This window comes from Stegastes partitus, unplaced genomic scaffold, assembly GCF_000690725.1.
Source record: "Stegastes partitus isolate 25-593 unplaced genomic scaffold, Stegastes_partitus-1.0.2 Scaffold53, whole genome shotgun sequence".
NCBI lineage: Eukaryota > Metazoa > Chordata > Actinopteri > Pomacentridae > Stegastes > Stegastes partitus.
In genome coordinates this window covers 1,139,017-1,153,383 of record NW_007577784.1, presented here as the reverse complement: position 1 = coordinate 1,153,383, position 14,367 = coordinate 1,139,017, and the positions used below count along the sequence as shown (strand labels likewise).

The window sequence follows — 14,367 nt, the reverse complement described above, 5'->3', positions numbered from 1 at the left end:
CTGTTTTGTTTGATTTGAATAGAAGAAGAGTGCGTTGCATGAGCAGGGATCCTGTTAACTTAATGGCTCATCAGACAACAACGCCACCTACCGGGTCTTAAACTTCCACCATGAACTCAAAGCCAAACGGTTTTTGGCATCAGAACTATAAACAGTTCACTGCTAACAGTGTGCTTGGAGGGATTCAGTTCTCTTTTTCGTGTCTTTACCTCCAGCCCTCTACCTGTTTGGGATAACAGGTTAGCATCATGTGTCCTTTAAAAAAACGCATTTGTTTTGAGCTTGTGATTAAAACTCTTGTTGGTGGGACTGTTGTTTTCCACAGACACAGTTGCTCAGATATACACACCTCTAATGTCTTCTGGCTACAAATTCAATGGCTTTTCAACTGCTGCCCTCTGTAGGCACTTACTGTAACCGTACGTGGGATGGATGGCTGTGCTGGGGAGATTCAGCTCCAGGGACTGTCATGCAGATGTGTCCTGAATACTTCCACGACTTTGACCCCGCTGGTGAGGCCTTCACGGACATCCACACACACACAGGCGTACTTATTCAGACATATACTTGGAGTTCAGTGAGCTTTTTTTTCTTCACCAACAATGTAAAATAATTAAACATGTTTCTGTAAATCCTAATGTCTTCAACAGAGAAGGTGACCAAAGTGTGTAATCCTGATGGCCAGTGGTTCCACCACCCAGAGAGCAACAGAGTCTGGTCTAACTACACCCAGTGTCAGGCGTACACTGCAGACAAGCTCAAGGTGAAATATTGTGGAGTCTGGAGCTGTTTTTTTTAATTTTTCAGTTTCTGTTAATTTGATGTCTTTGACTAAATTGGAGGAGTGACATTTACTGGGATCAAGAACATAACACATCAGGCTCTTAGTGGTCATTAAAGTGGACTGATGAATACCAACCAATGGCTCTGAGTGCAGCTGAGGGAAGCGCCATTTGCTTAATGTGCCTGGATTAATGACTATTTATTACAAAACTGGTTTATTTGTACTGAATGTGAGTGCACCTTTTTTGGTCAGGATTTAAAAAAAAAAAAAAAAGAGTAATCTGAACCAACTACAAGAAACAATCCAAGACGGGTTTATGACAGATGCTGATATCTGATAGTCAGACGTTATATGTGCTTGGACAGCTGAGCATAACAACATAAACTGAGAGCAAACCGCAGCCTTGGCTCGCGGACTTATGAATGCCATGAACATAAGAGACTGTGCAGTTCAACCAACCAGCTGGTTCCACTGTGAATTCTCAATTCACTTCAGACTTCTTTATTTAATGCCAAAATCATAATGTGAGGCATTTCTCGGCTCGTTCCTTTTGAGCTTGATGACGGTGGGAAGAAAAACTCCCTTTTAACTGGAAGAAACAGTTGGGGTCAGAGGAGAGTAGAGTAAAGAAGAGATTTATAGTTTTGCAAGTGGGATAAAAGTCTCTGTAGGGTCAAAGCTCAGCATGCATATGAAGTTTTCCTAAACATTTAGCCTACATTAGCCTAACATTATGCTCTGTAGTGTAATTGTATTTTCTAATTTCTTGTTTTGCATTCCCATGTGCTATTTGTTTGTTTGAGGGGTTTTTTTTCATTTACAAGATAATAATAAATATTTAAATTTGCAGACTTAATTGTTGGTGTCTCCACAAAATTCCCAAAACTCAACACGTAACACCAACAACTCTGTCTCACTGGAGATCTTATTTGAATGTGAATGTTTTTGATGCTGACCTCTAGTTTTTATGTACCTCATATTAACTCTCTATACACATGAACATCCACCATATTTGAGAACTGCTCTACTTTGAGCACGGTGACGGTCTCAACCCTGTGCAAATATATTCCTATAGGAGGTGATTGTTCGAGCATGTTTCATCAATTTCAAATTTATTCCATGACACTTAGCCAACAATGATTATTAATTGTGTTCAGATTCAAACTGGTATCACCTTATGGTAACTGCATTACTTCTAAGTCAACCAGTATTTAACCATCTAAATCCATGGTACCAACTCTCCATATATCCACTCAATCCTTCTCGGAAACTGAAGATGCCAGTGTTACACACATGTCTGGGAAGATGATCTCTGTTGGAGGGGTTGTGTTTATTCACGGTGTCGTCTATAAACGTCATCTTCCCAACACCTTTTTATAGTCATGCAGCCCCGTATCGTCGTCACTGTGCTTCACTGTCAGGACGATGCCTTCGCTGTGGACCACTGTAGTGCAGGACTCCATCTGAGCTGGTTAAATCTATGAGGGTCTATAATTAGGCTGGTTGGAAATCACACCTGTACTCCATTTATTTTTAATGATCGTAGGTTCACCAAGTCGTGTGTCAGTGATATATTACCTTTTACTTTATAAACTTCTGTTTTCTTTAAACATTTCGTTTGCTTTCTCCCAACTGTGCTTTTGGAACACTGCACTTAGACTATGCAAACACTGTACCTGCTTTCCTTTGCTGGTTTGAAAACCTTATTATAACGAATAAACATCCATTTCATAATGAAACCTTTGTCCCCTGCAGTTTGCCATCAGTCTCTACTACCTGGCTATGGTGGGTCACGGTCTCTCCATTGCCTCGTTAATCATCTGTCTGATCATCTTCTCCTATTTTAAGTGAGTCAAGTTTTCTGAATGCATCTACAGTCTTTGTATACGCTGTAAATCCTGATTTAACATCTCATGTACACTGCTTGTCTGAAGATCAATTAATATCAACAGTACTAAGCTAAAACAATAGTGTTAAATTCAGCTTTTTACATTTGATAAACTTGTACTTAACCTCATGCTATTCCTTTGCTCTGTCCACCTCTCTTTCTCTGTTCAGGAGTCTCAGCTGCCAAAGAATTTCCCTCCACAAGAACATGTTTCTCTCCTTCATCTTGAACTCCATAGTGACGATAATGTGGCTCTGGCTCAACGTGTCCAATAACCAGGCCATCATTGCCAGAAACCCTGTGAGTCATGAAACAATACTTTATCACCTCCCGTGCTTAAGTTCTCCATGTTAACATAATGGTGTGTTAATATGAATGAATGAATGATGAATGAAATATTTATTTTGAACAAAAAATTAAATTAAAAACAACATAAAAAAACAAGGGGGAAAACTGTACAAATATGAGTTCAAAAAGGGGCAGGAAGAAGAATAAACTTATTAACTCCCACCTCCTTATGACCCTACGATTCATTACAATATTATGACAATTGACTGACTGAATGATTACTATTATTATTGTTGTATAAAATATATGTTATATTGATTTAAAAAAAAAAAAGTGAGCTTTTACAAGATTGAATTTCCCTTCTGGGATAAATAAAGTATTTTTCATTTCATTTCATTTCATTTCATTTCATTACATGTTCCTATATATAATAAATGGATTTAACATAAAATATGCATCAATGTATAATCAATTAGCTGCACCAATGTACAGTATGTAATTGTACCATATACATCATCAATTTCTTTACAATAAATATGTCATTTACTAATAGATTGTTATAAAAATGTACATTACCAATATAAATATATTACAACAGTAGACTACATAAATATGTGTATAGGCCTACATACACACACATACATACACATATGAATAACTAATGGATTTAATATAAAATATACAATATTATATTATATATAACAATATTTAGTCACCCTCATTATGATATATGTGATGCCACTACTAATTAATCATTAACAGCTCTGGAGGTGTACGACTATATACTAATATAATGCTATATCTTTATGGGTTAAAATCTGCTTCTGGTGAATAAAGTCTTAGTGAAGTCTGATGATCTCCTGCCTGTCAGGTGAGCTGTAAGATCCTGGCTGTACTGACTCAGTACACGTCTACTTCCAACTACTTCTGGATGCTGTGCGAAGGCATCTACCTCCACACGCTCATCATCGTGGCCGTCTTCGTCGGGGAACAGCAGCTCTTCTGGTACTACATCCTGGGATGGGGTGAGTCAGGAGAATCACACATTTCGTTGCCATTTCCAGCTCATTTCCTGCGGCGGTTTTAGTGCAAATGACCTCCATCTTGTGGTCATGTTCATATCCGATAGCGTTAAATTGCCAGCTGGGCACATGGCCCGGAGGATTCTATTAATGTCTTCGCAGACGACATCCGAATGTTGTGTGTGTGAGGATGAGCTACACAGCAATTGTACAAATACTTATCGATTCTTACAATATGATATCACCAGACAAATCTGAAGGAGCTGCGTTACAGTTGAAATCTGTGTCTGATGCTGTGATTATGGGTGTCATTCACCCACCAGATGCTAGTAATACACTTAACCTAAAAGAGCGTCATGAGCACCATGCAAAGTGGAAAATTCCCACTTCATCCTCAACAAAGTTTTCCAAAACATACATTTACTTGCAAATGCATCTAAATACATGAAAGCATCTACATTTTTTGGCCCATATGACCGCCTTTGTTACACTAACACCGTGCATTTTCGAACACAAGTCAAAACAGAAATGGACCCTTGAATGCTGCATGTACCTCAGATAAGTGGGCTTTTCGTGTGAAAATCTCATCCAGGCTCTCTGTGGAGCTGCATTCAACCAGCTCTTATGTATTAGTAATGGATTCTTTTAGGTCTCTCGAAGGCTCACATCTTTTTATAGCTGTACAGTAAAGCCCTCCTGTAATGAGCATGTCACATGCCCTATGTGTCACTTTTGCATTTAGCTCATTGATATTTCTGCAGGCGCTGTAGCTGAGAACTGACTTCTCTCTTGAACTGAAAATCTATACAGCAGCTGAGCAAGGGATTGAAAAAAAAAAAAAAGGCTCAATCACTTTCTTGCCAGGAGTTAAGATGAAAAGATCAGTACAACTGTCATATTAACTATGAAGATTGCAAAACCCACCGTACAGCACCTCTAAGACTCAATTATCACCATGCCAGTTCTTTAATCAGTGCAAAAATGAAGGGTGTGTGAGATTACTGTGTCACTCGTCTGTTAAAGTGACACCATTCTGTCATTGATCACTTCATTGTTCCTCACAGCTTCATTCAGACCCACCGCTGTGATGGAGAGAGTCACAGTCTCTTTTTTTATTTTTTCATTCAGATTGTACAGAACATAAAAGCATGTGTGTTACATAGCGATGCACTAATTGTCTGAACAACTAGCAGCTGAGCTAATTTAAGATTTTCTAAACATTGAAAGTTCAGTCATGATAATCTAAGTACTACTTTACCAACAGTAAAATAAGAAAAATCCTGAGTTTTCATTGTGATGGAGCACATAACAAATACTTTTTAGATCCTGTTGACATTTCATCAAACCCAGGATTACATTAAATGTTGGTGAACTTTGTTAAGCTGACCTGCAATCTCTGTCTTTGTTGCAGTAAAGTTCTATTTCTGAGGATACTTCAGTTTGTGTTTCTGTCCTTAGGTTTTCCTGTCGTTCCTGCCATCATTTATGCTGTGGCCCGTGGGCTCTTCTTTAATGACAAGTAAGACGGCTGTTGTTCTTCCTTTGTCACAATTACGAAGCCAGAATCCAGATCAACAGGAGGAATGCTGCGGTATAAGGTCGACTTTAACCTGACTACCGAGCAGGGTGTCTGCTTCCTGCTCTGTTTGATTGCCTTCAGGTTGAAAGGAATTCAGGGACATTGATTTGCCTCATCAGATGGTACATGTGTGAGGCCGTTGTTACGGTGCAGGTGAGAGCTCACGATGATGGTTTGTTTCAGGTGTTGGATCAGCTCACACACTCACCTGCTCTACATCATTCACGGGCCAATTCAAGCTGCACTGCTGGTGAGTGGTTATGTAAAGCGTATGTCGTATGTACACACAACCCTTTATTGGCTCTTTAGTCAAACGTATGTCTACAGTGCCACCGACAGGCAGCTTGTTGTAATTCTTTTGATAAAACTCAGAGATGTGCCTTCCTCTCAAGAGTGTTTCATTCTTTGTTTTCCCACCATCCATCTATCCAGGTGAACTTTTTCTTTCTCCTGAACATCGTCCGGGTTCTGATCACCAAACTGAAGGAGACACACTGCGCTGAGACCACGGCCTACATGAAGGCAGTGAGAGCCACCCTCATCCTCATCCCTCTGCTGGGAGTCCAGTACATCATTTTGCCCTGGAGGCCCGAAGGACGCATCAGCCGGGCCATCTACGATTTCTTTATTAACATCTTCTCCCACTTCCAGGTACAGTCAAAAAAAAATCAAAAAAATCTGAATCATATAAATCAATTATAAATGGCCTTTTTCAACACAGTGGAGAACACCTTACAAAACATTAGGCAAGATAAGACTATAGAAATACCATCATAGTGGAAAATGACATGAGTTGATTGCACTACAGTTTTAACTGGGTACGTTGTTCTGAACATGCAGGTGTGACTTGAACTGTTCAATGCACTCCAGCTGATGAATGTGTAGGTAGTGAGTTCCAAAAAAGCTGATAATGTTGAGTCTAAAGCCCCTTAGGGTGGCTGTGGCTCAGGTAGTAGAGCAAATTGTCTCCTGATTGCAAGGTTGGCAGTTCAATCACATTTCCAAGTGTCCTTGGGCAAGGCATTGAACCCGAAGTTGATCTCAGTGGTCGCCAATGGTGTATGAATGCGCGTGTGAATTGGCGCTTTGAGTCCCACTGAGGTGCTATATAAGTGCAGACCATTTACGACTCACCATAAAATGTGGGACAGACAGCAGAGAAGGGAGTGGAAGGTTTGGGGAGCCATCGAGAGCTTTGGGATGAGCAGTAGAACCTTGTAGCGTATCTTTAGAGCCGATGGAAATTGTGATCAATGTGAAAGATGACGCAGGTGGGAAATAAGCAGTGCAGAGACGGTACCGATGTGGAGGCTAAAGGAAGGTGTGCAGTCCATGATGACACTAAGAGAAATTGTGCACTTTGAGGCGAATTTTGCTTTTATGACCACTGAGTTTGAAGAAGTTGTTCGACATCCAGATATAATAAACAAAAGTGGTCCCAGCTTTGATCCCTGAAGAACACCACGGGTAACTGGGGCTGATTCAGACTAAACATGCTCTGCTTGTGGTGCCCCAGTAGCTCAACAGGTTGAGCGGGCGACCTATGAAGAGGGGCTATAGTCCTGAACACAGTGGCCATCGGTTCGAATCTGGCTTACAGTAATTGCTCTATACTTTCCTGTCTTCCTCTTGCACTTAAAAAAAAATATAGATTAATTTGAGTCTGAACACAGTGTTGCGGCTAACCAGCAACACAGATGTATAAAATGCCACAAATTCCTCCAGTGAAGTTAACTATTATCACTTCTACACTTAAGAGCATCAGACTTCTCCATTCTTTTCCAAAAACAGGAGATGTTTGACAAAAAGGCATTTCTTTTTGATAAGTTCCGTTGCACCCCAACATCAAACTAGCACTATATTCTTGCAAGAAAGCACGAAAGAACCACTTTGTTCCCTTGAAACTTCAACTGCAACCAGAGAGAAAGAAGCTATACCTCATCCACTCCATGTTTTCAAATAGGACAGAGAGGTGTTCTTGATTAATTTACATTCAATATTTATGGAATAACCTCGCTGACATCTGTTTCTGTGTTAATAATTCATGTATGGCTTGATACTTTGCAGGGATTCCTGGTGGCAATCATATTCTGTTTCTGCAATGGTGAGGTACGTTACTGTTTTGACGACACAATACAAGCGGTAATAAAACAATAATGCAAACTGATCTGAATTTACAAATATCAAAAACTGAATAGTTTTTCTCTTTGACTGTGACGTTGCTGTACAGGCCCAAACAGCGCTGCAGAGGAAGTGGGTTCAGTTGAAGTGTGCTTGGGGCAAAGCTAGTTGGGGAGAAACGCCCATCACCAACAACCACTTCAACTACCACACCAACTCGTCCATCACCGAAACCAGCCGCGCCACCATCAGCTTAGAGCAGCCCGCCGCCGCCGCCGTGGTTTTTGAACAGAAAGAAAACTGCAACTTTTTGTCCCTGGTGCAGCAGAAAGCCAACGGGCAGGAAAAGAAAGGCGGCACATGCACCAACGGGGAGGTGGACATGCTCAGCCCCCGGGAGACCACCGACATCTGAGAGGTGACAGTCGCAGCGCAAAACAAACTCAAACACTCACAATAAGGACTGATGATGAGAAAACATCGAGCTTGAAAGTGAATTTAAAAATGAAGGTTAACTGATTGGGTTTTTGTATGTATGTATGTATATAATATCCAAAGAGCACTTAAAAAGCATGTGTTGCTTCACGAGTACAAACACACACATTTTTACAGAAGCAGCTCCAGTTTTTGGACTCATAAGAACCGAGGAGAATCTTCATGTAATAATGTGTTCTGTTCCTTCTTTTAAGTCAACTTATGTAACGCAGTTATAATTTTTGTTGTTGTTGTAGTTTTCATTATGAGTTTCCTGTCAGAATTGAAAAAGCTGCAACTCCCAAACCTGACATTTAAAGATCACAGACATGCGTTTGTGCGATCTGTTGCCTTACGGAGCCTGTAAATGCTTTACCCCAGCACAACAGTGACCAATGAATGTCATAACCCCACCGATTTGATTGCACATGCTCTTTTTAAAGAAAGATAAGATCATCGAAAGCCAGCGAGTTTCACAGCACCCTGACAGAATCAGTCAGATTTAGATCCAGGTTTTTTTTTTAAATGAAATGCAACAGAATTTGCTCTTAGAGGCAATGCACGGTGGCTGGAAGGTCTATAGATTTATATCTATACATCAACTTTACCCTTCCTGAGCTGTTGCAGAAACTCCAGCTTCCATTGATAACCCCTGTGCCAAGTCTGAAGCACTTGCCTGTCTGTTCTTCACAGCTGAATTGTGCAAGAAGCACATCGTGTGGTTCCCAGTTTTAGCTCTGATTATTAGAACTGTGGCTCATTCTTGACCTCCTGATTCCTGCAGCAACTTTAAAGGAACACAATCAGATTTTTCAGTTCCATATTTTTTTTTTTTATTATGTGAAGACATGATGCAGACATACAGATAAATACAGGCGTTACGGCTCGTTTTATGACTGCGTTTATACAGTTAGGCCGATTAGAAATTACTCAATTTTGTTTCAGTGATCACCAGTTTTCTTGTTTCTATGCACAACTGCTTTGTTATAATCAAAGGGGAAAAAGTCTTTTGTAGAATGACATGAGTTTTATTGTAATACAACAGGAGATCTTAATCTTAAGCTTCAACACACTGAAAGCAAAGTGATTGTTAGGATGAGACAAGGCTACAGAATTCCATTTTTGTCAAATGAAGATTTTGCAGACAGAACAAGATTGTGGCAAATTGCTGTCCAAATTGTTAGAAATAATTGCCTTTTCTATCTCTTAATTAACTCCTCCTCCGGTCTACTACGTGGGAAGGAGACAGTTTAAAAGATTTGTTGTGTCTTTGTCGCTGGTGTTCCTGTTGCTTTTTAACGTTCTGTGTTATTGTTGTGGATATTTTTCACATGTTTAACGACTTGTATTATTGTTATGACATGTTTTTTTTTTTTCTCTTCAAAATGCACAAATAGATTTCACTGCTTCTTCACAGAGATATAATTTAGCTTCTTTTTTTTTTTTCCCATTGCACATGTACCGTGTTGTGCGTATACTGGCAGGCTACAGAATACTGAGTCTTATTTTTTTCTTTTTTGAAAGTGAGCTATGAGCAGATGTGTTTTGGTGTTTGTCCCATGATGCATCCACTCACAGCGGACTTAAAATCCAAAATGTTCCAGCGTGGACATGGCGGGGTACACTGGTGCATGGTGAATAAAACACTGCTGTGCTATGAAAACAGCTGAGTATGAGATTGTGAAAGAGCAGTATTTTTCAATTCATTCTGCGTAGGATGCTGCCCAGTAGAGAAGCAGCTGTCGTGGACATATTTGTAAATGAAATTTGAGAAACATTCCAATAAAACATCCAAAAAAAAAAGAAAAAAAAGTTGAATTGAAGCATATTGCTGTATTTATATTTTTAACACTGCCATTTACGCATGGAAATAAAGTTGTTTGAAGATAATCGTGTAGCATTATGCGTGAGATTTATTTAACAGTGGAGCGATTTAATCTGTAGCACACACTGTGAGGCTTTATTGCAGCTGCGTCTATCCACAGGATGCTGGTGTTGTTGTTCTTTTTACTTGCAAACTACTTTGTAGACAGATTTTCATGTGTTTGTTAATTTTATATGATGCCTTGTTTCGATGAACCTACCCAGCATTTTATAGTGCCTAAAATAAATAGTTAAAAATAAGCTTTAAGTTACATGTAATGCATGCCATGTGCTGTATATAACGTCTGATTGATTGATTGAATGATAGATATTGCTATAAGTAAAGAGTCTGAGCAGAGGTGTTGTTGTGCTCTTGACACAGTGGGGGCTTAGTGCAGGCCACAAATCATTAGATTTTAACATTATTATTGTCTGAGTAAAATGAATATACTGTGCTCTTGGCAAAGTGAGATCATCACACTTTCTATCTACACTCAGCTTCACATTGGTGTGACAGTGAGATTTACATTGCTAGATACTGAAGATGTGCCTCGGAAATGCTCCTTATGTATGTAGTTAGCATCTATGCACAACATAATTCTGCAAATGTCCTCTTGTGAGACGTTTATGAGCAGTCAAACAATATCCCAACATTATTTTACGCTAGAGGGCTTTGACACATAATCAGAATACCAGATGACTACTACTACTCCTACTAATAATAATAACTTTATTTGTATAGCACCTTTAAGAACAACAATTCACAAAGTGCTTTGGCAGGTAGAACATAAAATACAGGTGAAATATCAGGCAGGACAGGACGAACACAGGTACAAACATCATAATAAATCAAAAGGGGCATGCAAACACACGTAAATACACACCGTAAAAAAATGAAAATATACAGAATGGATAGCTAGTTTAAAAACTGCTTAAAAGGACGACATCACACAAGAGGGTTACAAGAGAAGCTGAAGAGAAAATCAAAGATAAAAAAAAAAAAACAGATTAAGATCAGGAGGTTAGAGAGAGGGACGACAAGCAGTAAAAAATTTAGAGAGTGATGAAAGAGAAAGAAAAGAGAACTTTACTTGGAGATAAAAGTGGGTTTTAAGAGGTGATTTAAAGGAAGTTACTGATTCAGCGAGCCTTATCTCCTCAGGCAGGTTGTTCCAAAGCCGAGGGGCCCTGACAGAGGAGGCCAGGTCATACTTGGATTTAAGGATGGATTCTGGGATGTCTACTGTTGTCTGACTATCTTCTCTGCAGTTGCATGTGGTTAATACTGGGTTTGGCGCTTATACTGGGATAACACACATCTCTGACACCAAAACGGTGCTTAGATATTCTAGCATGGAGAGGAAAAGGACGAGGTCCCACCGAGATTTGAACTCGGATCGCTGGATTCAAAGTCCAGAGTGCTAACCATTACACCATGGGACCGGATGGTACCGCCTTCCTCCCTCATCGGCCTATGAAGCGTCAGAAATTCTTCCGTTTTGGCGTCGCTGTATAACATTTTTACATCTTAAATACCGGAAAATTGATCTGTAGTAGCGCTAGAGGACACCCATTCATCTCGGCAGTGGAATTAACAAGCTGACGTTGGCTAATGTGTGTCCCGTTGGCCGCAGTGACGCTCCGAGGGAAGAGAAAACAAAAAACACTGAGGAGATGATGCTGAGGTTGATTAATTTAACCTGTTTGGCTCTCAGCTGTTTTTCATGCCGAAAAAACAACAACAAAAAAAAACAAACAAAAAAACTCTTTGTGGCAAAACAGCTAAGGTAAGAGACATTTTACAACTACAGTTTGATGAAGCGATTCCGGTTTTTGCTGTTCTTTGGGTTATTTCTCGCTGATGCTTTGATTTCAGAGAGCTTTGATGGACTTTGTCTGGAATCTGTGGACTGTTTGCTTTCGTTTGAGGGGTTGTTGGTGCGTTTTGCATAAAGTATAAACCTATCACGCATGCGCAAACAAGTAACTTCAAATATATATCGGTTCCATATATCGGTTACCAACCCACTCGATTACCAAACAAACAAACAAACAAACAAAAACTAAATTGGCCCTAAAAAACCCCAAATTCTACTAACCCCCACCTCCCTCTACCCCCTTCCCCATCCCTAATAAAAAAGAAATTAAACTAAATAAAAAAACAAATTAAAAAAATTTAATTTAAATTTAAAAAAAAGATTAGATTTAAAAAAAACCCAAAAAACTCCTTCCTTTTAGTACAGTATATCACAAACACTACTGTGCAGAATGTTAAGTGAGCCATCGAGTGGTGGAGAATGTGCAGTGAAATGTTTGAAACTGGATTACTTCACCAGGATATCTGACTTGGCAAGTGCTCCTGTTTGGGTCAAACTGTAAATTGTGGGTTGGACACAGCAGAAAGTATCATGTCTTTGTAGTCAGTCAGGCCTGATTACTCCTCTACCTAATGGCATCTGCATAGCACTTTGAAAAGAAGACTCTGTGTATATCCATTTGTCCTCATCCTCCCTTTCCCATCCTCCTGAATATGCACACCAGCGTGGATGCATGAGAGCTGATTTGCTTTATTCCTCCGAGAGCCAAACAATGAGGAGTTTGAAAGCTCTCTGTGGTTCTGTCTGGATTCCTTTAGATCAGGGGTGTCCAATGCTGATCCTCGAGGGCCACAGTCCTGCATGTTTTAGATGTTTCCCTCTTCCAACACACCTGATTGAAATGATCAGGATCGTTATCAGGCTTCTGCAGAGCTTGATGATGAGCTGAAGCTATGGTTTTATGGTTAATATAAACACACTCTAACCTTAAAGAAGTAAACAAAAACTGTAAAATAGGCTGATATTACCCAGTCATCATCTAATTATTATTTTATTCGGCTTGATGTTAAATATCTCTTGGTCACATGAAATAGTCACTTAAATTTCCTGGAAAGCAGCACCTCGTCACTCAGGTCATGCTGCCCAGCTGGGCGTTGCATTCAAACGATCAGGATTTCTCTACAATCTCACTTTCTCCTCGCGCTAATAGCCAATTTGTTGCAGCCGTCTGACTCTTTGCTACTCTGCTGCAAAAAGAAATCCCTCACATTAGGGAATGATAGAATCCAATGGGACCTTAAAGTTGCTTTTTCAGTCTTCCCTGCATATTGTTTTCCTTCCAGACTGCTGTCCGTGGGGCTGATCACCCCTGACCCTAAAGTTTGGGTAAAAATGAGCCGACCAGAGAATTCACCATTCGCTGTTTTGTGTGTCTTTGCTTCTTTTCTTTTCTTTTTTTCCTGTATAGTTTTGTGAGTTTCAGTCCCTCTCTGTTGATGTAAACCTCATCTGTAGCAGTGGGGAGGTTAACCTACAATGAAGCACACAGCAGCACGTCTGTGTGACTCGATGCCAAGAATTTTATTCCGATTATTCTTTTCACCTTCAGTGTCTTAACTAATGTAATAATCTTCCCTGATTTAATATATGAGAGCNTCCCTAATAAAAAAGAAATTAAACTAAATAAAAAACAAATACAAAATTTGAATTTAAATTAAAAAAAGATTAGATTAAAAAAAAGAAAAAAATTCCTTCCTTTTAGTACAGTATATTACAAACACTACCATGCAGAATGTTACGTGAGCCATCGAGTGGTGGAGAATGTGCAGTGAAATGTTTGAAACTGGATTACTTCACCAGGATATCCGCTGTAAATTGTGGGTTGGACACAGCAGAAAGTATCATGTCTTTGTAGTCAGTCAGGCCTGATTACTCCTGGACCTAATGGCACCTGCATAGCACTTTGAAAGGAAGACTCTGTGTATATCCATTTGTCTTCATCCTCCCTTTACCCTCCTCCTGAATATGCACACCAGCGTGGATGCATGAAAGCTGATTTGCTTTATTCCTCCGAGAGCCAAACAATGAGGAGTTTGAAAGCTCTCTGTGGTTCTGTCTGGGTTCCTTTAGATCAGGGGTGTCCAGTCCTGGTCCTCGAGGGCCACAATCCTGAATGTTTTAGATGTGTCCCTCTTCCAACACACCTGATTCAAATGATCAGGATCGTTATCAGGCTTCTGCAGAGCTTGATGATGAGCTGAAACTATGGTTTTATGGTTTATATAAACACACTCTAGCCTTAAAGAAGTAAACAAAAACTGTAAAATAGGTTGATATTACCCAGTCATCATATAATTATGACACTTTTTTTTTATTCGGCTTGGTGTTAAATATCCCTTGGTCACATGAAATAGTCACTTAAACTTCCTGGAAAGCAGCACAGCTTCACTCAGGTCATGCTGCCCGGCTGGGTGTTGCATTCAAACGAACAAAGACATCAGGATTTCTCTACAATCTCACTTTCTCCTCAC

The 14,367-nt window shown here is 39.8% G+C and overlaps 1 protein-coding gene and 1 non-coding gene across 2 annotated transcripts in view; one reads left to right on the top strand and one right to left on the bottom strand.

Annotated features, from left to right (window-relative positions):
* The window catches only part of calcrl2 (calcitonin receptor-like 2), a 28,777-nt gene extending 18,731 nt beyond the window's left edge, over positions 1–10,046 (top strand). The window contains exons 4-13 of the mRNA XM_008275496.1: positions 405–512; positions 651–763; positions 2,540–2,631; positions 2,843–2,972; positions 3,832–3,985; positions 5,441–5,501; positions 5,745–5,811; positions 5,994–6,212; positions 7,629–7,670; positions 7,792–10,046. Coding sequence (XP_008273718.1) covers positions 405–512; positions 651–763; positions 2,540–2,631; positions 2,843–2,972; positions 3,832–3,985; positions 5,441–5,501; positions 5,745–5,811; positions 5,994–6,212; positions 7,629–7,670; positions 7,792–8,097 — 1,292 coding nt within the window. The 3' untranslated portion in view covers positions 8,098–10,046. The remainder of the gene's footprint in view (positions 1–404; positions 513–650; positions 764–2,539; positions 2,632–2,842; positions 2,973–3,831; positions 3,986–5,440; positions 5,502–5,744; positions 5,812–5,993; positions 6,213–7,628; positions 7,671–7,791) is intronic.
* A 1,344-nt stretch (positions 10,047–11,390) lies between these two features.
* On the bottom strand, positions 11,391–11,462 carry trnaq-uug (transfer RNA glutamine (anticodon UUG)). The gene has a single exon. It is a non-coding gene; the product is annotated as a tRNA-Gln (tRNA).
* Positions 11,463–14,367: the final 2,905 nt, after the last annotated feature.